Source organism: Nyctereutes procyonoides, unplaced genomic scaffold, assembly GCF_905146905.1.
Source record: "Nyctereutes procyonoides isolate TBG_1078 unplaced genomic scaffold, NYPRO_anot_genome, whole genome shotgun sequence".
Classification (NCBI taxonomy): domain Eukaryota; kingdom Metazoa; phylum Chordata; class Mammalia; order Carnivora; family Canidae; genus Nyctereutes; species Nyctereutes procyonoides.
In genome coordinates, this window is record NW_026575020.1 from 20055008 (window position 1) to 20080451 (window position 25444).

Consider the following 25444-nt stretch of genomic DNA (forward strand, 5'->3'; position numbering starts at 1 on the left):
CTAATATTTAGCAATTCAAAGCACATTCTCTGATAGCGCAAAGTTAATAAAATTAAAATTTGAAATGGAATAACTTACAGATTTAAAAACACTTTTCTGGGGACGCCTGGGTGGCTTAGCGATTAAGCATCTGCCTTCAGCCCAGGGCGAGATCCTGGAGTTCCAGGATTGAGTCCCACATCGGGCTCTGTGTGTGGAGCCTGCTTCTCCCTCTGCCTGTGTCTCTGCCTCTCTCTTTCTGTGTCTCTCATGAATAAATGAAATCTAAAAAAATTAAATAAATAAAATACAAACACTTTTCTGTACCATAAGAATATAATGGGTATTTGTTAAAGTTCTTGTTAAATCCCAAGGTTTTACCAAAACAAACACCACAGTTAATTAAACATTTTTAATATAGTAATAAATCAGTAAGAAAACTGAACCAGATTCAGGATTGAAATAATGTAGTCCTCCATGAAGATATCAAAGCCAGATTTTTCACCTCTACCTAAGAAGAAAAACATGAAACATAAAAGTATCAGCAATTCAAGAGTATCAAAGAAACACATAATAATAAATATATAATAATAAAAGCAGTATCCAAATAGATTGAGAACATTCCAATGTGGAAAAACCAGAATCAGCTCAGAGAGAAGATTATGGAATCATACCCTGGTCAAAGCCAACACTGAAGCAATGGCAATACCAGGTCAGACGATACTTCACTCATCATCGCATCATTGCATTTCACGTCCTTATAAAAGCAACCCTATTTTCACATCTAAGAAGACTTACGTTAACCTATTAAATAAAGGCTTCTTTATAGATAAGTTTCAAGCATGGACTTTTGATAAATATTTTATTTTCCACTATGGTTGCTTTAAAGACTCTGCTGTATGGGGGATCCCTGGGTGGCGCAGCGGTTTGGCGCCTGCCTTTGGCCCAGGGCACGATCCTGGAGACCCGGGATCGAATCCCACATCGGGCTCCCTGCATGGAGCCTGCTTCTCCCTCTGCCTGTGTCTCTGCCTCTCTCTCTCTCTCTCTGTGACTATTATAAATAAATAAAAATTAAAAAAAAAAGACTCTGCTGTATGAAAATACAAACTTAAGTTTTGGTTTGGAGGAATTTTTTTGTTTTTGAAATATAGAATGGAGAAGCATTTATGATTCAAAAACTTTAATAAACCCAAACACAATGCATGAAAAAATTCCAGGGATGTCAAAGATTTTTCTATACTAAATTTCATTATAAAGTAAACTCCTGTTCATTTAATATACAATTTGATTTACAATTCTGCAGCCAACAAAGATAAAAAGTATAAAACTTTTATACTGGAATCTTCTATCGTAAGAGTGCTAGACCCAGAGAGGCTATGTTCTGGCAAAGTCCACAGCAAATTAACAGTAGAGCCAGAGAGAGAACAGAGATCTGATTACCAGATTTATATTTTTCCACTACCAACTAAATATGGAGTTTAATTTCATTTTTCTCCAGGCCATGGGCAAGATAAAAGAAGCAATGCAAGGGTGCCTTGCTGGCTCAGTCAGTGGAGCATGGAACACTATCTTAGGACTGTGAGTTGGAGCCCCACACTGGATGTGGATTACAAAAAATCTTAAAAAAAAAAAAAAAAGGCAATGCAAAGTCTAGGTAATTCACAACTTGGATAATCAATTTCTGAGTAAGAAAGCTGACTGCAATCACTGACATGTAAAAGTACTTGGATCACAATGTCACCCTCCCCAGCGTATCAGCAAAGTATAGTCAGTATTTAAGTAACAATTCTGGAGACCGCACAGGCTCCAGAATTCAGCCACCTACAAATGTCAAGATTGATACTCCTTAAAAACTGGAGGCTAGGGATCCCTGGGTGGCGCAGTGGTTTGGCGCCTGCCTTTGGCTCAGGGCGCGATCCTGGAGACCCGGGATCGAATCCCACGTCGGGCTCCCGGTGCATGGAGCCTGCTTCTCCCTCTGCCTGTGTCTCTGCCTCTCTCTCTCTCTCTCTGTGTGTGACTATCATAAATAAATAAAAATTAAAAAAAAAAAAAAACTGGAGGCTAAGGCGCATGGGTGGTTCAGTGGTTAAGCATCTGCCTTTGGCTCAGGTTGTGATCCTGGGGTCCTGGAATCGAGTCCCATATAGGGCTCCCTGTAGGAAGCCTGCTTCTCCCTCTGCCTGTGTCTCTGCCTCTCTCTGTGAGTCTTTCACGAATAAATAAATCTTGAAAAACAACAATAACAACAACAACGAACTGGCACCTGTTGGTCTGCGTTGGCCATTCAGCAACTAAATTCCATAAAAAGAGAGAAACTATCAAAGTGCCTGTTTTACAGGGGTTATGCTTGAGCCTTTAGCTCATCATCCTCTACAGGTGAAGTACATGTTTAAAATGAGGAAAACAGGCTGAGAGATCTTAACTTTGTCTAAAAGCATGAAACTTGGGAGCAGAGCTCCAAGTGTGCTCCCACCATACACACATCCCTAGTTCTCTACCTCATTAACACGTTGCTCCATCTGGACAGCTCCATCTTCCCCTAATCCTTGCAATCCGAAAAACGCCTCATTATAGTTTTAAAACCTTACCCAAACGTCACCTCAGTAAAGTGGTCTGGAAGCCTCAGTCATCCTCCCTTCTGCCTCCCACAGCACTTTTCCCCACCACATCACATGTCCCCTATTCAGCCATGCACATCCCCCGCATTCCGTCTGTCCCACCACCCCATGACAGAGTTCCTACAGAACCAGGACAGGGTCTTACTGGCCTTTGCATACACCACACTCAGGTGCCTGGTACATAGGATGAGTCTCAATAAACGAACGTTTAGGGCAGCCCGGGCGGCTCAGCGCCGCCTTCAGCCCAGGGCATGACCCTGGGGTCCGGGGATCGAGTCCCACATCGGGCTCCCTGCATGCAGCCTCCTTCTCCCCCTGCCTGTGTCTCTGCCTCTCTCTCTCTCTGTCTCTCACGAATAAAATAAAAATAAAATAAAAATAAATGAACGTTTAATTAGGTCAATGAGCGGGCCTCCCTCCTAAACCTTAAGCTACTAGATTATAAAAGTATCAGCACAAAAAGCAACTTACCTTCAACACTGCAGGTGGGTAAGGGACAGACCCCTGGCGTCTCTAAGCCCTCCCTCCCTCCCTCCCCCCGCCTCCACGTCACGGCAGTCTCCACGGCGCCCGGCGCAGGACAACCAGTACTTCTATACAGTGGACCCTCAACAAGATAACGATAATGAAGTCCAACCCCCAACTTCAGCGAAGGCTGAGAGGCGCCGTCCTTGCGCGGAAATACGTGTACGGCCGAAGTCAGGGCTCAAACCAAAGACCCCGACAGAAGTCTGCAGCCCGCCTTCTGAGCGCCTCAGGCTCCTATGCCGTGTCTCGGGGGGTTCGCTCCGGCCCGCAGATGCCCTCGGCCTTCCGGAGCCCGGCCGCAGGCCGCCCCGCGTCCCGCTCCCCGCTTCCCGCGGGCGCCCGCCTCGCGGTCCCTCCGCCCTCCCCCGCCAGTAAAGCCGTCGCCGGGCGACCAATCCTACGGCCGCCGGCGGGTCACGTGGGCGGCAGCCTCTGTGGGCGTGGTTGCGAGGAGCAGCCAATCGGAGGGCGAGGCGGCCGTCGGGGGTGGAGCGGCCGGAAGGCGGGGTCGCCTTTTGCGTCGCTTCCGCGCTTGGGGTCTGTGGCCGCGGGCTCGTGCGTTTCCCGGTTCTGAGCCTTCCTGCTGCCTCTCAACCCCGTTCCTTGGACTTTTGGGACGTCTGTTGCCGGTTCCTTGCTTCAGCAACTGCAGAGGGCATCTGAGAGAGTTGTGCCCTGCCTGGATTTCTGGGAAGAATTACCGATTGGGCTAGGGATCCGACAGGGTTTCCTGCGCATGTCCGATCCCCGCGGGAGGCCTAGGGCCCGGGGTGGACGGAGGAGGGATGCGTCCCTCTCCGGCCCGGGATCTCTTTGGCTGGCCGGGCGCCTGGACGCTTCCTGGATAAGCAGGAGATGCCACGAGAAGAGTGCAGCTGAATATCAAAGAAATGCGCAGGAGAGCGGGAAGGACTTCCTGGGAGAGGTGGCATTTGATCTGAGTCTTAAAGATGGATAGGTTTTAAGAAGTAGGAGATGCTGGGAGACGGAATAGTTTAACGCCCGTATTAAATGGTAAAGCATTGGGGGAACTTACAAATTTAGGAAAAGTCGAAAAAGTGTAGAGTTTCAAAATTCGGTGAGTTAGAAACACCGGGAGGAAACGTCACAATATATAATGTCCTATAGCATCAAAAGTCCAAAAAAAAAAAAAAAACAAAAACCCAAAATAACCTGGGACACAGTCCAGACTTACTGAATCAAATATTCGAGGTTTGGAGCCCAGGCAGACGTATTTTTAAGAGGTGCCCCAGGGATGATTCTGATTCACACCAAAGTTTGAGGACCACTGTTAGTGTTAAAGAAAGGGGGTGGTAGGAGATTTGAAAGACAAATCAAGACTTTGTCAAGGATGGGGGCTAGCTGGCTGTGTAGATTACACTACTCTGGAGTCACTGGGAAATTTGAAGATTTCAGTCAGAGGAGGTGGATGATCAGAAAACTGTACTTTAGAAAACTCTAAATGCAGGGCACCTGGATGACTCAGTGTTTGAGCGTCTGCCTTTGTTTGGGTAGTGATCCCGGGGTCCTGGCTTCTCCCTCTGCTTATGTCTCTGCCCGCTTTGTGTGTGTCTCTCATGAATAAAGACATAAAATCTTAAAAAAAAAAATAAATGCAACTGTGTTTTTAAATAGATTGAAGGAAGGCAATGTAAAAGAAGGGGGGCTATTGCAAGTGATTGCAATGTTTTAGGTGACAGGAGCCTAAATTACTGTTGTGGCAGTAGAAATGGGGAGGTATTATATGAAAAGCATGTGAGGAATATGATGAATGTCAGGTAGGGATCAGAAATGGAGGTGGTATATGAAAGGCAGGCGAGGAATGTGATGTCAGGTTGACGGTGTCAAATAGGAAAATTGAGGCAAGCTCAAAATTGTCAAAAAGATGGGTTTATTCGGGAATTGCAGTTCGAGACATGCAAACTGTAGCAAACCACAGTGAGTTCCTTGAGGGTTTAGGGTAGGCTGTATTAATGGGCAGGGAATGTAAGGAGAAGAGAGCTCAGTTAGAGCCTGTTAAAAGCCACAGGAGACCAGCTTTGAAAATGCACCAAGCAGACCAAACTAGTCCAGTCATATAAACAAAACTCAATTCAGCTTATGTTGCAAGACCAACCCAACCTAGGTCATTTCTTGTTCATACCTCTGGAAGCCACGTGCAAAACTTCCCAAGGTTGATAGGAGGCAACCCCTGACCAAGTCCCAATCATTTAAGAAAATTCCAATATCAGTTTTCTGTAAATGACGCATTTATGGGAAATGAGTCAATCCTTAAGTTTTATCTCCCTGAGGGCACGTGTGTGAAATTCATTTTATATCCTCTGGTTACATTTTTTGTTTAAAAGATTTTATTTGACAAACAAGGGAAGCAGACACTACGTACAGAACACAGTAAGTGCTTCATAATTGCTTCTCAACTGAAAAACTGACATTATGTGCCAGGCACCGTGATAAGCTCTTTATGTACATCATTTCATTTCATTCTCACAAGAATTGTGCAGGGAAGGAAGGCACTGTTACTGTCTCCAATTCATACAGAAGGCATTTGACACTTAGATTTGCATAACCAGTTCTCAAAGCTAGAAAGTGCCAGAGCAAGGATTTCAATGTCTTTGGTGTTCAAAAAAATAGCTGGTTGGGGCAGCCCCTGTGGCGCAGCGGTTTGGCGCCGCCTGCAGCCCAGGGCGTGATCCTGGAGACCCTGGATCAAGTCCCACATCGGGCTCTCTGCATGGAGCCTGCTTCTCCCTCTGCCTGTGTCTCTGCCTCTCTCTCTCTCTCTGCATCTCTATGAATGAATAAATAATCTTAAAAAAGATTAAAAAAAAAGAACAACAGATTTATTAAAAAAAATAGCTGGTTGAATGAGAGAATGAAAGTTAGGAGACCTACCCAGTGTCAGTTAGTGGCAAGGGAGAGTCAGCATGGTTGCTCTTGGTCACTGTGCTCTCCATAGTCTTTGAATCATCTCTCTGAATGAACTGAGAGAAGGTAGAAGCCAGTATTTGGCAGTTTGTGTCTACGTCTAAAGGCTGTGCCCTAACTACCTTTGTTGATAAACTGAAGTGCTTAGTTGAAGAAACACATCTTAAATTGGAGGCTCTGGCGTTTAGCCAGTTGTCAGCAGCATGGCCAGATCGATTTCCCAAGAACTAAGAAAGAGCACTGCCCAAGCTATTGATTTCAAGTTGTTTTGTATCATGGACATTTGCACTGATGTATCAGAGTCAGGATGTGAGATCCTCTCTGGCCTGATGACCTAACCATTCATATCCAGGAGGCTTAACTAAGGAAATTCGAAGAAGGAAGAGAAACTCCCTCTGTTCATCATTCACATTGTCCCTCCTTCTCCCAATTTGGTTCCCCAGAGTGCACTGAAAAAGGAGGAGGAGGAGGAGGAGGAGGAGGAGGAGGAGGAGGAGGAGGAGGAAAGGAAGGAGAAGAAGAAAAGGGGAGGAGAAGGAGGAAACAATCCAGTTCCTAGTTTTCCTGCCCAAATAATGTTCTTCTTGTTCACTGGGAAGAAAAAGAGGGATGTTTAAGTAGGTTTCAGATTTTGAAGACTCCTAAGCAGTCCAAAATCCCACACTTGAAAGGCAGCGGAAGTAGTAGGTGCATTTGTAGTCGGCAGACGTGGCTTTGAGCCCTGACTCTCTTACTGGCCATGTAACCTCGGTATCCATGTGGTGTGTCACACTGTCACGCTCCTGGATTGACCTCTTGTATCCCAAAGCACATGTCCGGTAAATGATGGTCATTTTTATCTTTCTAAACATATCAGAAGGATATCAGTGTGAGAGTGAGGCTGAGAGTTGAGCAGGTGACAGAACAAAAAGTGAGATGGAATTTAGAGGTAAAGTGTGTGAAAAGGCTGAACGCAGGCCTTTGGAGTTTATTATGTTGCCGTGCTGATTGTGCATGATAGCATCTGTTCTGTCTTCCATCCTGGAAACTGGTTCAGACAAACAGGTGTAAAGGGGTAATGCCAGCAAAGCAGAACTTGGTAGGAACAGTAACCTCAGTTACTTTTAAAAACTAGGGATGTCCAGAAACCTACTTGAGAATGTCAGGTCACGATGAACAAATTAAAACACAGGCAGAGGTCAAGGTGGCATCGCCCAGCTGCTTGTGGCTCCTGGTCGTCACTCTCCTGCCGGGATCCGGCGCTGCCCGGGTGCCGTGGCGTGTCGACCCGGCCACGCCGCTGCCGCTGGTGACTGGCATGGGATGGAAGACAGCTGTTATAATCCCTTAAGCATGAGAGCTATCAAAAAAAATGGTTGAGAAAAAAATACCCGGAATTTACATCTTATCTTTAAAGATTGGGAAGACCCTGATGGAGGATGTGGAGAACAGCTTCTTCTTGAATGTCAATTCCCAAGTAACAACAGTGTGTCAGATTCTTGCTAAGGATCTTAAATTGCAGCAAGGCTACAATGCTATGGGATTCTCCCAAGGAGGCCAATTTCTGAGGGCAGTGGCTTAGAGATGCCCATCACCTCCCATGATCAATCTGATCTCGATTGGGAGACAACATCAAAGTGTATATGGACTCCCTCGGTGCCCAGGGAGAGCTCTCACATCTGTGACTTGATCAGAAAAGCACTGAATGCTGGGGCTTACAACAAAGCTATTCAAGAACCCCTGGTGCAAAAAAAAAAGAATCCCTGGTGCAAGCAGAATACTGACACGACCCCATAAAGGAGGACATGTATCACAACCACAGCATCTTCTTGGCCATATTAATCAGGAGTGAGGCGTCAATGAATCCTACAAGAGAAACCTGATGGCCTTGAAGAAGTTTGTGATGGAGAAATTTCTCAATGATTCTATTGTGGATCCTGTGGACTCTGAGTGGTTTGGGATTTTACAGAAGTGGCCAAGCCAAGGAAACCATTCCCTTGCAGGAGACCTCTCTGTACACACAGGACTGCCTGGGGCTAAAGGAAATGGATAATGCAGGACAGCTAGTGTTCCTGGCTGTAGAAGGGGGACCATCTTCAACTGTCTCAGGAATGGTTTTATGCCCATATCATACCCTTCCTTCGGTGAAACCCTTGTAGTCTGCACCAGAGCTCAGGGAGCCCCGAGCACTTCTAAACCAGTAGGAGACCATTACCCTCATGCCTAAGCCTAAGCTCCCATCCAGCTTGCAACTAATCCTTCCCTTTAGTTATCACCTATCATGCCCTGCTCAGAAAGATCTAAGACTCAAATCTTATACTTTGCTTCATCCTATCAGCATATGGTGTTGAATGCAAATTTTATTAGTTAATAACCATGCTTGGAGATTATTTTACAACCCCTTGATGTGGTCAGGCTGCCTTAGGAAACCGAGTCTGCTGCAGGTCAGTGTCAGAACTGTGCCCAGACGAGGATGAAACTGAAGCAATTAGAGTCTAAGGGCAGACACCTTTTCCAGGAAAGCCTCACCACATTTCAAACCCAAGAGGTGGCCAGTATCCAGGGTTGTGACCATAAATGCTTTCTCGGTTTTGCTGGTGGAGATACAACCAGTGCTTAGGAAAATATTGCTTAGATAGCGTTTCTGCATTCTTTCTTGAGACTACCCTCTTTGCACAGTACGTTGTCTTCTGTGGTGTCTCAGCATTTGGCCTGTTCTGCTGGGCCACAATCTTGTCTCAGCAGCACTCTTTTGGTCTCTTCAGGTAGTGCTGACTTAATTGCTCTGTTACAAAAGAGGGGAAGTAGTGCCCAATTGGATTGCTTAAGGTAGGGGCGCAGGGGTGGGGGGGGGACATCGTGCTTAACTTAAGGGAGTGAAGAAAAATATACAACTCTGTATGTCAACTATACTTCAATTGAGCAAACGGTGTACAAGCAGAAATGAAAATGAGGACGCAGATGCTCCCTTCCACTCCATCCTTGATTAACCTGTCCCCTTCTCAGTGTGGCCAGTGGTCTGCATTCTAGAATCACTCTGTTGCTGGTGTTAGCGGACGTGGGAAGAGATCGGGCTTTCTAACTCCCATCTCAAAAGACTATAGTACACTCTAAACTATTTCTGATGCATTTAATGAAAAAAAAAAGATTATTTGTTCAAAAAGCTTGGGGTAGTATTGCACATCCCTTTTCTCCTGTTGGAGATCAACTCACATTAGGCTACTAAGGATTGAGAATTCCAGCTACAATAAAGAAAACTAACCTTTACCTACTGTTTCCTGACACTATTAGAGCATGGACATCTTAGCCTCCCACTCCCCCATCTGAAAAAAACCTATCAGCACTTTCTGGAAGACTGTTCTGCAGAATGCCAGTGTGAGGGCCCACTTCTATGCTGGAGGGAAGCATCTTGTTAGTGCTGCTAAGTTTTTACCCTTTATGATTTTCCCTCACCTCCTCAAGCTTTATTTCTCAACTAAAAGATGAGGATTAAGGCTAACAAGTGGGGGGATATGAAAAAAGTTTTATGATGTTGTCTAAAAGAATAGTTTCTTAAAAAAAAAACACACATGCAGAGTTGTCTGATGGTATGATTTAGAGGGAGACAAGTATATTGGTTTCCTTTGGGTGCTATTACAAATTGCCACAAAATTGGTTGTTTAAAGCAACAGAAATTTATTCTCTCAGCCGGAAGTTTGACATCGGTTTCACTGGGCACAAATCATAGCTATGGTGGCAGGGCTGTGCTCCCTCCAGAGGCTCTAGGGGAGAATCTACTCTGCTCCTCTTCCAGCTTCTGGTGGCTGTTGGCATTCCTTCTCTTGGGTGGCCACATTTCTTGCTTGACTCTCTGCCTCTTTGGTCACATCACGGCCTCGTCTTGTATGTATCACATCCTTCTGCCTCTGTCTTAGGAGAACACTGGACTGAATGCAGGGCCCACCCAAATAATGGAGGATAATCCCCTCATCTCAAGATCTTTACTTAATCACATCTGCAAAGACTTCTTTTCCTTATAAATTAACACAGGTTTGTAATTCTAATCATCAGTGGCTGTTATTCAGCCTACTACAAGGAGCTTGCTCCAGTTTAATCAGCATCCTCAAATCAGAGATAACTCATCTGTTGTTGTTTTTTTTCCTATTTAGCTGGGTTGTTTTAATTATAAAAAACAATTGCTGTTCATAGCAGACATTCAGGAAAAACAAAAAAAAGTTTAAAAAAAGAAAAGGAAAGGAAAAGAAATTAGATTTTAAAAAATCGTGTGTAATCCTCTCACCCAGGGATAGATAGCCCCTCACCAATTAGCATTTTTCTAGGCTGTGTCTTTTGCCCAATGAAAAGGAAGAGCAGAAAAAAAGAAGATAAAGGTAAACAGAACAAGTGATTTGGAGGGTAATGGCATGTGCTGGCAATTTTTATAACGGATATATATAGAGGGGAGCCCACTTTAAAATAAATGTACAACTACGAAATGACGTTACCTGGGGCAGGAAATGCTTGTACCATATGTGGTCATGGCAGTCTGTTCTTCAAGGGTGGGAAGTCTAGCTTTGGCCACTCACTGGAAAACAGCTGAATTTTTCCATTACCACTTCATTCACTCCCAGAGGTCAGAGCCTGGCCTGCTAATCTGCCCTGTCATAGGCTTCTCTCGGGTTCTTATCAGCCTTCCTCAGTGGGTCAATGTTATGAGGACTAGGGGAGTCTGGCATGTTCCTGCTCCTCCCAGGCTGATATCAAAGGGCAGCAGGAGCTGTGACAGAAGGCAAATATTCAGACCAGAGCCAGATGTGGAACTGAAACAGCAAGAGGAAAAAAGCAAGAACACAGGTAAAAAAAAAAAAAAAATTTTTTTAAATCTCATCCATCTCATCTTAGGTATAATTCATGTCTGAGCACACAAAGGGCTTAGTAAAAGACTAGCTAACTTGTAGACTTGAAAAGGATAGTGAGGGGTCCCTGGGTGGCGCAGCGGTTTGGCGCCTGCCTTTGGCCCAGGGTGCGATCTTAGAGACCCGGGATGGAATCTCACGTCGGGCTCCCAGTGCATGGAGCCTGCTTCTCCCTCTGCCTGTGTCTCTGCCTCTCTCTCGCTCTCTCTCTCTCTCTCTCTCTCTCTGTGTGTGTGTGTGTGTGTGAGACCATCATAAATAAAAAATAAAAAAGAAATTAAAAAAAAGAAAAGGATAGTGAGTGAGAAATTTGGGGAAGTGTAGAAGAATGTTCATATGGACCTAGAAACTCAGAAAACTTTCTTTCTGTGATAGTTGTTATCAGTATTCAAGTGACATCAATCAGACTTGGCAGTCAAGAGAGTATAGGTCTTTCTAGTTCAAAAGCAATTAGATTTGTTCTTTGGGCCCCAGCAGGTGGAAATTATAGGAAGGTGAATTAGAGTTGAAAAATCAGGAAGCCAAGAGCCTGGGTGGCTCAGTCGGTTAAGCATTTGGCTTCAGCTCAGGTCATGATTCCAGGGTTCTTTGATAGAGCCCTGTGTCGGGCTCCCTGCTCAGCAGGGGATCTGCTTCTCCCTCTCCTCTCTCCCTCACCCCTCTCTTATGTGTGCACTCTCTCTCTCTCTCAAATAAATAAAATCTTAAAAGAAAAATCAGGGAGCCATTCCTTCTTTTTTAAGATTTTATTTATTTATTCATGAGAGACACAGAGACAGAGACATAGGCAGAGGGAGAATCAGGCTTCAGGATCACCCCCTGAGTCGAAGACAGATGCTCAACCACTCAACTGCTGAGCTACGCAGAAGTCCCCAGAAAGCCATTTCTAACACAGCTTTCAGAAAACAGAAGGGTCTAATTTGAGAGGTAGTGAGTTACTGGTTGCTGGAGGTGTTCAAGCAGTTGCTGGAAAGCAATTTGTTTGGATTTGGGAATATTACAGAGAGGACTTGAGACTCAAATAAATGGGAGCACCTGCCTGGCTCAGTTGGGGGAGTGTGTGACTCTTGATCTCAGAGTCGTGAGTTCAAGCTCCATGTTGAGTGTAGAGATTACTTAAAATAAATAATTTTTTAAAAGAGAATCAGATAAATGGTTAGACCAGAAGGTCTTTAAAGTTCTTTCCAAACACTTCTGTGATTCTATTATATGAATAAAATGTTTTCAGAAATTTCTCTAAGAGCCATACTTTTACATTTGCCTAGAGAAGATGCTTATGTATGAAAAAACAATTCATAGGTTGATTCTGGTTTGCCTGCAGAAAGTGAGAAGGTGACCAAGAGCAAACTAATGGCAGGAGAGGGTACCCATCCTTTGGGATGCCTACTCTTTCCCCAGTTGGTGGGTATAAACAACACCCACATGGTCTGTGCTTGGCGAAGATCACACAGAAGAAATGGTCTCTTCTTTTAGAGGAAGAATTTTGACTTAGGTTAGCCAAATTTTGTTTTGCAATTAGCAAAAGCTAAGGGGGTTGTTTCTAAAACATTTGCTTCAGAACCCTGATTTCAACTCGGGTGGCTGTTCTCTGGTCTGTGAAGCAAAAAGGAGGCTGACAACAGTTTAATGACTTTGTATGTCCCAAAGGCTCAGTTCTCTTCCAAGCCTTATAGGTTCCCATGGCACAGAGCAGAACTACTTAGGAGGGAAAGAAAACTCCTGCTCCTACCTCACATTGTGTATCAAGAAATGTATCTTTAGGAGGTTTGAGGAGCTAAAATGATTTCTGCATTTGGTATCAGTAGCAATTCTTTCAGGAGTAAAATTTTTTAAATCTATAAAATAGCACATAAAGAATACCAAATGCTATGTTTGTTTTTATAGCAAGATCTTATATCAAGATCTTCTACATCACATATACACCCCAGTACTATCCTCTCTTAGTGCTCTGTTGCCTTCCTTCCCATCCCCTTTGAATTATAAATTGGAGCATCTTTTGGCTTCAACCCCTACTTCTGCATATTGTCTAATAACTTGCTTTAGCTCCCATGCCAACCCATGCCCATTATATCTGGGCTCACTATTGCCACTTCCTAATTTTAACTGAAAAACAACTGAAAATTTTAGCAATGTAATTTTTCCATTATGGCCAAATATTAAGCATTCACCTTTATCTATGCCTGCTCCTGCTGGAAAGGCTCGGGCTCTTGTCCAAGTAGTTAGAGAATGGTAATATCAAAGATTATTTCCAATGTTAAAATGTGTCTCCAATAATTTATGACTTCGAAGAAAATACCTTGAATCTCTGGGATTCTTGTTAATATAGAAATGTTTGTGTCCAGGTTATTTACTGGAACCTCGTTCTGTTACCACTTGGAGCACAGAGGGGCTGCTGGAATGGCGGGCCTCCAGACTGATGTGGAAATGCTCTATCCCGAGACAGTTGTACACGTGGGCAGGGTGACTTTTGGAGAAGAGAACAGGAAGAAGATGATCAATAGCTATCTGAAAAGAACTGAGAATAAGAAGATCATCCAAGCCACCTGCGCGCTGTTAAATTCTGGAGGGGGTGTGATCAAAGCAGAGATTGATGATGAAACCTACAGTTACCAATGCCACGGGCTGGGACAGGATCTGGAAACTTCTTTCCAAAAGCTCCTTCCTTCAGGTTCACATAAATACCTGGACTACGTGCAGCAGGGGCACAATCTCCTGATTTTTGTGAAGTCCTGGAATCCAGATGTTTTCAGCCTTCCCCTACGGATTTGCAGCTTGCACTCCAATCTATACCAGAGAGCTTTGACTTCCACCATCAATTTGACTGCCAGGAGTGCCCTGGAGCTTCTCAGAGAGAAGCAGTCTAGAGCCCAAAGAGGAAGATCAAGGGTGAGGGACCTGAATTCTCAGACAGTTCCTGACAGAGACATTCAGGAAGAGAAAGATATGAGGAGTTCTGCCTCAGAATTGTTTCAAAAGGACAGGCTCATGTATAAAGAGAAACTCAATTTTACTGAGTCAACCCATGTCGAGTTCAAAAGGTTCACCACCAAAAAGATTGTCCCCCGGGTTAAAGAGATCCTGTCCCATTATGTTTCTGCATTTGCCAACACCCTTGGAGGATACCTAATTTTGGGGGTAGATGATAAGAGCAAAGAAGTGTTTGGATGTAAGCGAGAAAAAGTGAACCCCGACTTACTAAAAAAAGAAATAGAAAACTGTGTAGAAAAGTTGCCAACATTCCACTTCTGCTGTGAGAAGCCAAAGGTGCATTTCACTACCAAAATCTTGAATGTCTACCAAAATGATGTCCTGTACGGTTACGTCTGCATGGTTCAAGTGGAGCCCTTCTGCTGTGTAGTATTCACAGAGGCCCCGGATTCCTGGATCATGAGGAATGATGCTGTCACAAGGCTGACGGTGGAGCACTGGGTGGCCATGATGTTGGATGTTCACTCAAGTAAAACAGAAGAGAAGTCGTCATCCAGTTGGCAGGGAGGAACCCCTTTGGTATCTTCTGTGGCTGTTCAGTCAGGTATTTTAATAGAAGAGTAGAAAGCTGTTTTGTGGGGCAACTCGGTGGCTCAGTGGTTGAGTGTCTGCCTTTGGTGCAGACCGTGATCCCAGGGTCCTGAGATGGAGTCCTACATCAGGCTCCCCATGGAGAACCTGCTTCTCCTTTCTGCCTATGTCTCTGCCTCTCTGTGTCTCTCATGAATAAATAAGTAAAAATCTTGAAAGAAAGAAAGCTATTTTTGCTTACAAATAATCTCCCATTATAAGTTTCTTTTAAAAATAGTGTCCAAAAAAAAAAATAAAAATAAAAATAGTGTCCGTTCCAGGGTGCCTGGCTGACTCAATCTGTGAACCATGCAACTCTTGATCTTGGGGTCTTGATTTCAAGCCCCAAGTTGGGTGTAGAGATTACTTTAAAACGAAATCTTGGGCAGCCCCAGTGGCTCAGCGGTTTAGTGCTGCCTTCAGCCCGGGGTGTGATCCTTGAGACCCGGGATCGAGTCCCACATCAGGCTCCCTGCCTGGGGCCTGTTTCTTCCTCTGCCTGTGCCTCTGCCTCTCTCTCTCTCTCTCTCTCTCTCTCTCTGTCTCTCTCTGTGTGTGTGCGTGTTTGTCTCATGAATAAATAAATAAAATCTCAAAAAAAAAAAAATCTTAGGGACACCTGTGTGGCTCAGCAGTTGAGCATCTGCCTTCGGCCCAGGATGTGATCCGGGTCAGGTCCAGGAGTCCCAGGATCGAGTCCCACATTGAGCTTCCTGCATGGAGGCTGCTTCTCTCTTGCCTGTGTCTCTGCCTCTCTTTCTCTCTCTCTCTGTCTCTCATGAATAATAAAATTTAAAAATTTTTAAATAAAAAAAATCTTTAAAAATTTTTTTTCAGTTCTGAAGACTCAGAATATTAACTCTTTGGGGTCAAGTAATGCTTGGATTTTAGTCCACTTTGGGAAAGTTATCCCATCAGCTATGAGTTAGTGAGAGTTCCCTTTTATGCACTGTAACTGCCTGTTGAAAGAATTTTGCAGCCTGATAGTCCTAGTCAAAAACATTCACCAACAGTGTCACCCTCTAAAGATGGTATTTGAGAGAAACACATTAAGGATGACTCTGCTAATTCTTTCAAGGGAAGCTTGTTGACAAACCTCAATGGTTCCTGTAACATTAGGAGCTAACACCTTCAGCCCGCGGGCTTGAAGCACCACCAAGTGGGGGGAAAATGATGCAAAGGAGATGCTGGACAGGGGGTGGAGGTGGGGAGGAAGACTCCTAGCATTTTTACTTCCTTCATGGTTTGGCTCAGAATCAGCCCTGGTGATTTCTAATCAGTCCAGTAAGGGCTTACAGGCTGAATAAAACTTATCGGTGTGACTTCATGGTCAATATGTTTCAAATTTAATAAAAGAAGCCGGGATCAAGACTTGAGTGATTTTGCTGGATCATTTTCCTGTCCTAAATTTGAGTTTGCTTTTCTCATATACACACATACCCCAAACTAGAGATCCACCACTTTCTGCTCCATCTAAACTTTCAATGGGGGCTTAAACAAACTATAACAATATAAAAAAATACGGTGCTTAACTTTTTCTGATCCCCCACTATAAGTTTTTCCTCTTAGGGATGACCAAGAATCAGAATATCAGAGTTAGAAGGAAACGTAGGAGTCACCAGCTCACTCTGGCATGTGAGAGGGGATAAATGACTTGCCCAGGATGAGTCACACAGTGACTTAGAAGATGAATTAAAAAAAGAAGAAGAAGAAGAAGAAGGATAACCCTGCTGGAGTCCCCCAGGCTTCTTCTCCTGACATATGTGTATTGTTTGAGGCATAGAAAGTGTGAGAGTGGCTCAGGTACTGATGCATATCACATGTCAACAGTAGTAAAAGCAAGAGAGAAAGTTTTCTGGAGTGCCGGTGTGGCTCAGTCAGTTAAGCGTCTGACTTTTGATTTTGGCTCAGGTCATGTGTGGAGCCTGCTTATTTCCCCTCTCCTCCCCCTCTGCCCTCCCCGTCTCTCACTCTTTCCCTCTCTTATTTTTTTTTTTAAGATTTTATTTATTTATTCATGAGAGACACAGAGAGAGCGAGAGGCAGAGACACAGGCAGAGGGAGAAGCAGGCTCCATGCAGGGAGCCCGATGCGGGACTCGATCCCGGGACCCCAGAATCACATCCCAGGCCAAAGGCAGGCACCAAACCGCCGAGCCACCCAGGGATCCCTCTTTCCCTCTCTTAAAAAAAAAAGTTTTCTTTTTCATCTGAGACAGTTTGCCATGTATTTGTTTAGCAACTTCCAGTTTGGCCGCTGACTCCCTGTGTGCACCAGCTCCATCAACACTAGGAAGCCCATCATTTCCCATAAAAGTCTTGGAATTTAAGGGGCCTCTGCAACAGCGTCTGTTTCCAGGTATTCTTTCTTGATTTCAGCTGAAGGGACTATTTTCTAAAATTAAGGTGGAGGGGGGCACCTGACTGGCCTAGTCAGTACAGCATGTGATTTAATCTCGGGGTTGTGAGTTTGAACCCCACGTTGGGCATAGAGTTCACTAAATAAATAAATAAATAAGTTGGGAGGAACTGGTAGCAATTAGTCCTAGGCTTTCTCCTTAGAGGAGGTTAAGTGCAGGACTTAGCACACATAATGGTCCTGAAATAATAATTACAACTGACTCTTGCTTCTCACTTGTTGTATCCACACTACATTTCTGTATCCTTTGGGGCTTCCAGTTACACATGACTTTTGTTCTCTAAATTTGAGAGTCTACACCACAAGAGAACTGCCCCCTGGCTTTCCAATGAGAAGGAGGTGAGCCACGGGGTCACCTGGACTCTTCTTAAAACAGAGTTTCTCAATCTTGGCACTACTGATATTTGAACTGGATAATTCTTTGTTGAGAGGGGATGCTTTGTGAATTGTTGAATGTTTAGCAGCCTTCCTGCCCTCTACTCACTATAGATGCTAGTAGCACCTCTCCGGCTATGACAAAAAATATTCCAGACATTGCCAAATGTCCCCCAGGGGGCAAAATTGCCACATGGTTAGGAACGGATGTTCTAAAGGAAAGTTCTTATTTCCTTACAGCATCAGGTTCACACACACACACACACACACACACACACACACACACACACAACCCTTAGCTGGAAGGAATACCTTCCTTGTGGTAGTAGGTAACTTGGGGTTGGGGAGGGGGTGCTAGAAGGTTATTCTGTGAAGACCTCTGTTACCTTCCCCTGTACAAGAGCTGCCATAAATGGGAACTTCATAGTCCTGGCCTGTGAAGAGAGGGTGCTTTCTTTTAAAAAAAAATTTTTTTTTAATTTTAATTTCAGTATAGTTAACATACAATGTTATATTAGTTGCAGGTGTATAATACAGTGATTCAGCAGTTCCATATATTACTCAGTGCTCATCAAGATAAGTGTACTCTTAACCTTCTTCACCTAATTTATTCATACCCCCCCACCTCCTCTCTGATAACCATCTGATTGTACTCTATAGTTAAGAGTCTGCTTTTTGGTTTGTGTCTTTTTCCTCCTTCGTTCATTTGTTTTGTTTCTTAAATTCCACATATGAGTGAAATCATATGGTATTTGTCCTTCTCTAACTTACATTGCCTAGCATTTTACTCTCTCGATCCATCCATGTCATTGCAAATGGCAAGATTTCATTCTTTTTTATGGCTGAACAACATCCTGTTGAATGTATATACCATACCTTTTTTATCCATTAATCTATGGATGGACATTTGGGCTGTTTTCATAGTTTTGCTATTGTAAGTAATGCTGCAATAAACATAGGGGTGACTATATGCTTCCTATTAGTGTTTTCGTATTCTTCAGGTAAATACTGGGTTTTGTGATTACTGGATCTTTCTAGATAGGTCTCCAGAGGCAAGGAAAACAAAAGCAAAAACAAATTATTGGAACTACATCAAAATAAGAGTGGGTGCTTTCTGTGTACCCAAGGAAACCCATAGTTCCATGGCTAGATTCATTTCTTCCTATGATGTTGCAGGAATACTTACAATGTGCTTTTGTAAATTTTAGTTAGTAACTTCTATTTCTTGCATTTTCAGTGACACAGGAAGAGATACAGTTTAAACCAGAATCCCTCTGTAAGAAGCTCTTCTTGGATCATAAAGGACTCGAGGAATTAATGAAGACACAGATATATCCTTGTTCTCAGGGGATTGTGATATTTTCTAGAAGCTGGGCTAGTGATATTGGCTTAAGGAAAGAGGAGGCTGTTCTGTGTGATGCTCTCCTAATAGCAGTTAACAGTCCCCCGGTACTCTATACAATCTTAAAAAACCCCAGTTGGAATGGAGGGCTTGAGTATGCCCGAAACACTGCTCATCAGTTAAAGCAGAAACTGGGAACTGTTGGTGGTTACACAGGGAAAGTGTGTGTTATCCCAAGGCTGATGTACCTGCCCAGCATACAGTGTAGCCCTGGTGAAATCCTCGTGCACTACCCCCAATCCTACAGGCTTACTACCAAGGATGAAATGGAAGACCTGTTACAGGCCCTTATTGTAGTCTCACTGTGTTCCAGATCTCTTCTGAGTGACCAGCTGGGCTGTGAGTTTTTCAACTTGCTCATAGAGGAGCAGTGTGAGTTACTCTCAGAAAGCCTTCAGGAGACACGTGAATTGTTCATCCACTGCTTTCCGGGAACCAGAAAGACAGCCCTAGCCATAAAGATCATGGAGAAAATCAAAGATTTGTTCCAGTGCAAACCAAAAGAGATTCTTTATGTTTGTGAAACTGACTCCTTAAAGGATTACGTAATGTAAGAGTTCCACTGACTCAACACAATATACATAGCATTTAGTCAGTCTTTTCCACAGTATCACAAAAGCAGTTTGTGTTTTTAGCTTAAGACTTGATGATGCCTTAGCTGGATAAATGTGAGAGCCCAGACTGTATGCACATTTCCAAACCATCAGGTAGTTAAGCTATCGGTGGGTACTTTGCAATGCTCAGGCTTAAACATCTCATTACAAATTAGTCAACTATATATCACTTTAAATTTCTCTAACTAGAAACACTTTTCCCCTACAATCTCTGGCCTTAACTCTAAAAAAAGAAGATATAAACTTGTCCTGCTTTACATATATATTTTGCTTGATATTTAATGCTTTAAAGCCAAAGAGTATTTCAGTTCATTAGACATTATACCTAACAGGAACTTGAATTTAAATACCATTTGTTTTTGTTTATAAAACATTTTCATTTGTTTGACTTTTTCTGAACCAACAATTTCAGAAAACATGCAAATCTGCCTCTGATTTAAATATTTACCTATCAATTTAGTAAAAGAAATTGGTTGTTATACAATCCAACAAATGAGGGCAAACTCATTTTAATTTTTGGTTTGGTTTACTTATTTATGCAATAAATCTTTTTGAGCACCACTTCTATGCTAGGAATGTGTACTTTTAGTATTAGCAGGTGAAAAACATATTGAAGACCTGGCCATAAAGTCTAAAAGAGGAGACAAAAAAATAAACAATGTGAGTGTTGTGTAACAACACATTTATGCAGCTAAGGCATCACTCAACATGGTTTTAAAGGTATGCTCATCTTAACTTATGCTGGAGGTTGATCAACAGATAGTCCCCAAGGAAGGAAATCCTTGGGCATACTCTTAAGAAGTCAGGAGGAGGAGTGAGTAAAATGAGGGCTTTTTAGGTAAAGGGCACACAGCAAGTGCAAAGGCACATGAGAGAATCAAAATAGTGGGTCTGTCTAGGGCAGTGAGAGAATGGGGGTACGTGGCAGATGATGAAATTGGAAAGGAGATAGATGCCAAATTATGGAGGATCTCATAAACTATGCTGAGGGCTATGTTTTATAGGTAAGTCAAAAAATATCCCAGTCTAAAGGCAAATTCAACAAGTATCTATTGAACCCCTGGTATGAGGGGGCTAAGAACAGTGCTTTTCTTCAAGAAGTCTACACAGTCCCAACTGGTGGAGAACATGAGTAGCTGTGATTCAAAGCATAAGGGGTAAAACCCCAAGGACTGCATACGTAAAATCAGGAAATGTGTGAGAATAAGTGATATAACTTAGATTCAAATTAGAGGGGGCAAGAAACAGCCAAGTTATATAAATTTTTTAACAAACTTGGTCATATAATAATATGGTAATAAACTTGGTTGTTTCTTGCCTCCTCTAATATGTTGAAACATACTATAAAGGAAAATTGAGCTAAGGAAACACAGTAGCAGTTCCAGAGAACCATAGCCCTGTAGATTTGTTACCCTACTTGACATGTCACAGAACTCAGCAACCTCCTGATGTTTTCCTTACCAAAACCTAGGGAGGCTTTGGTTTTGTACTACAAGGGGAAGGGGAGATAGGACTTGCTTTAGAGGTATTTGTTCTAGCTCATACCTTTTTGCACATAAAAATTGTCTCTAGGGACCTGTTCTCCAGCTCTAAAAAGGACAGAAAGTTAAGTAACAGTAGTAGCAAGTATAAGTTACTTTTGAGATTTCCTTTCCATATAATGAGCTTGTCTTCAGAGATTGCCAAGCAGCAGAAAAAGAGTAGTAATAGAAATAAAATCTCCTACCTGGGTTCATCTCAAAAAGTTTCACATGCAGATTTAGTTAGATAACCCCAAAGAGGAAGGTTTGCAATTATGTATTCTGTCTGCAGATACATACTTGTAAGTAGAGCAGTTCTGTAGTGTTCCAGACACCACGAATCCATGGATCAGCCTCTCATGAGAACCAGCCTCTGATTCCAATCCATGTAGTAATGAATACGTGTTGGTCCCTTTGTTTATATGCCTGAAACCTTATTCTCTCTTTCATCCTCTCAGCCAACAAACCACCTGCCAAGCTGTGACCCGGAAGATCTTCTTACAAGGGGAGTTCCTTAAGATTAAACACATAGTGATGGATGATACTGAGAATTTCTGCAGTAAATATGGAGACTGGTACTTGAAGGCCAGGAGCATCACTCATCCAAAGGTGAAGGGAGCTGGCAGTGAAAACCTTCATCACGGGATCCTCTGGATTTTTCTGGACCCTTTTCAGATCCATTGTGCAGATATTAATGGTCTTCCCACTCCATCTGCTCAGTTTCCCCGAAAAACAATCACCAATGGGATCCACTGTGCTCTGGAAATAGCAATGGTCATGAAAGAGGAAATGAAGAGGATCAAAGCAAATCCTCCCTCCAGCCTGGCCCCAGACACACTGTCATTGTTCAGGGAAGCTGCCTACGAGGAAGCAGTGGGTGCCCAGGCTCTGCCTGGGGTGTTTGAGACAGAGACTAGCCTGACTATGGAACAAATTGTGAAACGGGTGGCCGAAAGGTGTCACAACCTGTTCCAATGTGGCTATCAGCCTCAAGACATTGCAATTCTGTGCAGGAAAGGGGAGGACAGAGGACACTATGAGTGTGCACTTCTAAAAGCAATGGAATTATTTGAAACCCATGGAGTGACAAAGGTTGTGTTTAGCCAGGCCTCTGGAGTTTGGGGCAGTTGCATTGTTTTAGACAGTATTCAGCAGTTTGCAGGCCTGGAGAGGAATATTGTGTTTGGGCTTAGTCCAGAATGGACCCTGTCAGAAGAAGCTCATAAGCTCCGCTTTGCCTCACGGGCCATTAAACACCTCTACCTGTTTTATGAAAAGAGGGCAGCTTTCTGAAAATTATTTTTAACAGTACAGGCAGCCAGGAAGGGCAGTGTCCCTTCTCCCAGGCAGGTGGCGGCCACTCCTTCTCATGTATTATCAGTGAGGAAATCAAGGCACAGTAAGTATGGATAGTGTGGAGCCACGGGGACGTGTCTTGGGCGAGACCCTTCCATTCTATGCGCTGTCACTGTCCTTTTCCCCATCCACTTCACCTCCTCCTGTACAATGATAGCAGACTGAAGATTGGTCCTCTGCCTCTGGTCTTCCTAGACCAGTCCATCTTTCAGGGACCAGACCTCGTCCTTAGATAAAGAATGGAGTGTGTGGCATCCCCTGCCAATATATCTGCAGTGAGTCCCTGAAGTTTTCAGGTCAAACCCATTTCCAAGGTATTCCATGATACACCCTGACTTATTCTTCTAACACATCTTTTGTTCTACTTCCTCTCCCAATATGTATAAGGCACCCCCAGCCTTGCTGGCCTATTTTGAGAGTAGGAAATAGGATGCCCTCCAGGCTATGAACATTGATTGGCTATCTCAAGGGCAGCACCTTGGTTAGTACCTCTTACTGGCTTTGGGTCTCAAGATTTATGGGCCTAGAACTTGATTTCCTCTTTGCACTAAGTATGGATTAGTCTCTTGGGGATGGCTTTATGGTAATCAAGCTCACAAAAGACCAATGCATAAGTGAAAATATCACTCTATCAATTCATAGTAAGGATTGTAGTAACAAGTGGGCCAGATACTTTTGCTAATCATTATATTCAACACTAACATAGGAAGCCAAATTATACAAGCAGAGCTTTGCAACAATGGTAATCTCATTCAAATGTATGAAGACTCTAGGCAATGTTAGACTACTGCAATCATCTCTAAAATAGGGATATTTCACCACAAGGACTAGATAGGTCAGGTTTACAAAATAATGCAAATTTAGAATGCTAAAGGTGACAAAACGTTCCACATTCTCTGCCTCAGATGAAATTCCTCTTCTCTCCTAGTTTCTAAAGTTTTCAGGTTGACCGCCAACCTTCGCCCTCACTCCTCCCAACACAGACGCACTTTGCTCACATTCATTCTCTACATATTGTTACATTCACCTAGGCTCAAAACTGCTTATACTCTGCTGCTGGCCTGAGAAATGGTCTGTGTATAGGAGGCCTTTGTACATCTCTGAGCTCTTCCATTATGATTTGGTGTTAATTTTAATCTAGCTCATAAGTTTACAGGGAGCCTGGATGACAATGCTACTACCTATACCACCCCACCCGTACATACTCCTGGCTCCTGGCTGTGTTCTCTTCTCAGCTTTCAAACCCTTGTCTGCCCCTCTACCTGCTGAAATCCTTACTTGCCAACAAGTTCTTGTTCAAATGTCCAACTCCTCAAGTAAACTTTCACCATCCCCCTAACTTAAATTTGGTCTCTCCTTTTTGCAGCCATTCTGTGGCTTAAAAGACTTGATGATAGTGCCAAACTCATTCTAAAGTATGCCACAGAAGTAGCTGTTGGCATCATCATATCTATGCAACATGTTCCTATCATGTCTTCTTTCCAACGTATGTGAAATAGAAATAAAATCAGAAGTTCCCTTTCTCTAGTCAGCCCCCAAAATTGCTAAGCTCTTCAATGCAATCTTGCTTTCCTGTTTGTAAGGATTTTTAAGCTGCTTTGAAGATACTCTGATTTCCAGATTGTTTTTAAGTCCTGGAAAGGTTTAGGACAACTTTATTGATGCCAGGGAGGCTTGAGTGCAAAAGAAAGTGTGGAAATATTCCTCTGGCTATAATTTCAGATAAAATTTATCAGCTTTCTAAGAGATGAGAAAACAGGCAGGGCTTGGAAAAGCACTCAAACCTCTCAAAATCACTCAGGCCACCAGATGGGCCAGTCTGAACCTAATGGCCAGATGTCTTGGTGAAAGGATTGAACAGAAGAACTTCTCCCCTGCCTCTTGCTGCTTCAATTACTTGACATTTCAACCTTTTTACCTTTCCTTGGGGTTTTGGGTACTTTGGGTACTTTGGGTGGGAGACACAAAGTTCGACAATTAATTAATTTCAGATGAAGCAGAAGATAGCAGTGCATTAATATTTGGAGATGTGTGCATTCTCGAAAAATAGTCAAAAGTGGAGAGGGATTAGGGAATAGGAAAAACAGGGAACTGTTATAATTTAGTCATAAGCATCAGTATCATTCAACTTTTTAAAACTCTATGTATAATTTGATAAAATAACTCATTTGAAAATGAATCGTTTTATATATTGAATGTGAGAGTCTACCAGCTCTTAGTCTACTCAAACAGCTCAGTCTGACTGAAAGTAGAAAACCTAACTCAGTGGTTCTCAATTCTGGCTACTCATTAAAATCATCTGCCCCCCCCCCGGGGGGGTGGGGGACAAAGAGGCTTTAAAAAATCCCTGTGATCTGGGGAGTGTGAATGGCTCAGTGAAGAGCCTGATTCTTGATTTCAGCTCAGGTGTTGATCTCAGGGTTGTGAGTTCAAGCCCCATGTTGGGCTCCATGCTGGGTGTGGAGTCTACTTTAAAAAACAAAAACTAAAACCAGTGATCAGCCCCAACACCTAACCAATGAAACAAGCATCTTCAGCCGCAGGCTTGAGCATCAATATTCATTAAAAGCTGTCCAGATGATTCTAATATGCCACCAGGGTTGAGAACTATTGAACCCTTCTTCACATCTGTTCTTTCTGTCCTCAGATAGATATATACACATTTCTCTTCCCATCAGACTGTGAGCTCCTTGAGAGTAAGGATGGTCACTCAGGCATCTTTATTTCCCCAAATGCATGCAACTAGTGCAGTGCCTCGAACATGGAAAGTGCTCAATAATTATTTGTTGAATGGACCTGCTGCTTTGAAAATCAGAATCTACTAGGGACAATGCCTCTATTCACTGAAATGGATATCTAATTTTAGAATCTTCAAAGAGTTCAGTGTGGAGAATAATCAACACTGACATAATGAAGAACAGGAGAATGAAGGAATTTAAACTGTTTTTAGGCAAGGGGCAAAATTAAAGGTCCAGGTTGCTGGAAGTTCATTAGATTTGAGTTGGAAAGGAGCACCTGGGTGGCTCAGTGGTTGAACATCTGCCTTTAGCTCGTGATCCCCGGCTCCTGGGACGGAGTCCTGTATCGGGCTCCCTGCAGGCAGCCTGCTTCTCCCTTTGCCTATGGCTCTGCCTCTCTCTGTGTCTCTCATGAATAAATAAATAAAATCTTAAAAAAAAAAAAGATTTGAGTTGGAGATTTGGAATTGGTGGGGACTAAGAATAATTGACTTAGAAATCTAAACTTTTCTGTAGACTCTTAATATAATGCA

The 25444-nt window shown here is 43.3% G+C and overlaps 1 protein-coding gene, 1 long non-coding RNA gene, 1 other non-coding gene and 1 pseudogene across 3 annotated transcripts; 2 read left to right on the plus strand and 2 right to left on the minus strand.

Annotated features, from left to right (window-relative positions):
- Positions 1 to 377: 377 nt before the first annotated feature.
- On the minus strand, positions 378 to 3121 carry LOC129511573 (uncharacterized). The gene is made up of 2 exons (XR_008664863.1): positions 3075 to 3121; positions 378 to 490 (listed from the first exon to the last, which is right to left on the minus strand). It is a non-coding gene; the product is annotated as an uncharacterized LOC129511573 (long non-coding RNA).
- On the minus strand, positions 624 to 720 carry LOC129518319 (Z30 small nucleolar RNA). Its single transcript, XR_008666166.1, has one exon. It is a non-coding gene; the product is annotated as a Z30 small nucleolar RNA (small nucleolar RNA).
- A 4073-nt stretch (positions 3122 to 7194) lies between the features above and the next one.
- Positions 7195 to 8183, plus strand: LOC129515236 (palmitoyl-protein thioesterase 1-like; annotated as a pseudogene).
- A 5144-nt stretch (positions 8184 to 13327) lies between these two features.
- Positions 13328 to 22110, plus strand: LOC129503342 (protein SLFN14-like). Its single transcript, XM_055315330.1, has 4 exons — positions 13328 to 14387; positions 16727 to 16846; positions 18519 to 19233; positions 21276 to 22110. The coding sequence occupies exons 1-4, from the start codon at positions 13328 to 13330 to the stop codon at positions 22108 to 22110; spliced, it is 2730 nt and encodes a 909-aa protein (XP_055171305.1).
- Positions 22111 to 25444: the final 3334 nt, after the last annotated feature.

Coding starts and splice junctions, on each gene's coding strand:
- LOC129503342 (XM_055315330.1), top strand. CDS start 13,328: ATGGCGGGCCTCCAGACTGATGTGGAAATGCTCTATCCCGAGACAGTT. Junction 14,388..16,726: donor GATGTTGGATGTTCACTCAA/GTAAAACAGAAG, acceptor GTATTTGTTTAG/CAACTTCCAGTTTGGCCGCT. Junction 19,234..21,275: donor TCCTTAAAGGATTACGTAAT/GTAAGAGTTCCA, acceptor TCATCCTCTCAG/CCAACAAACCACCTGCCAAG.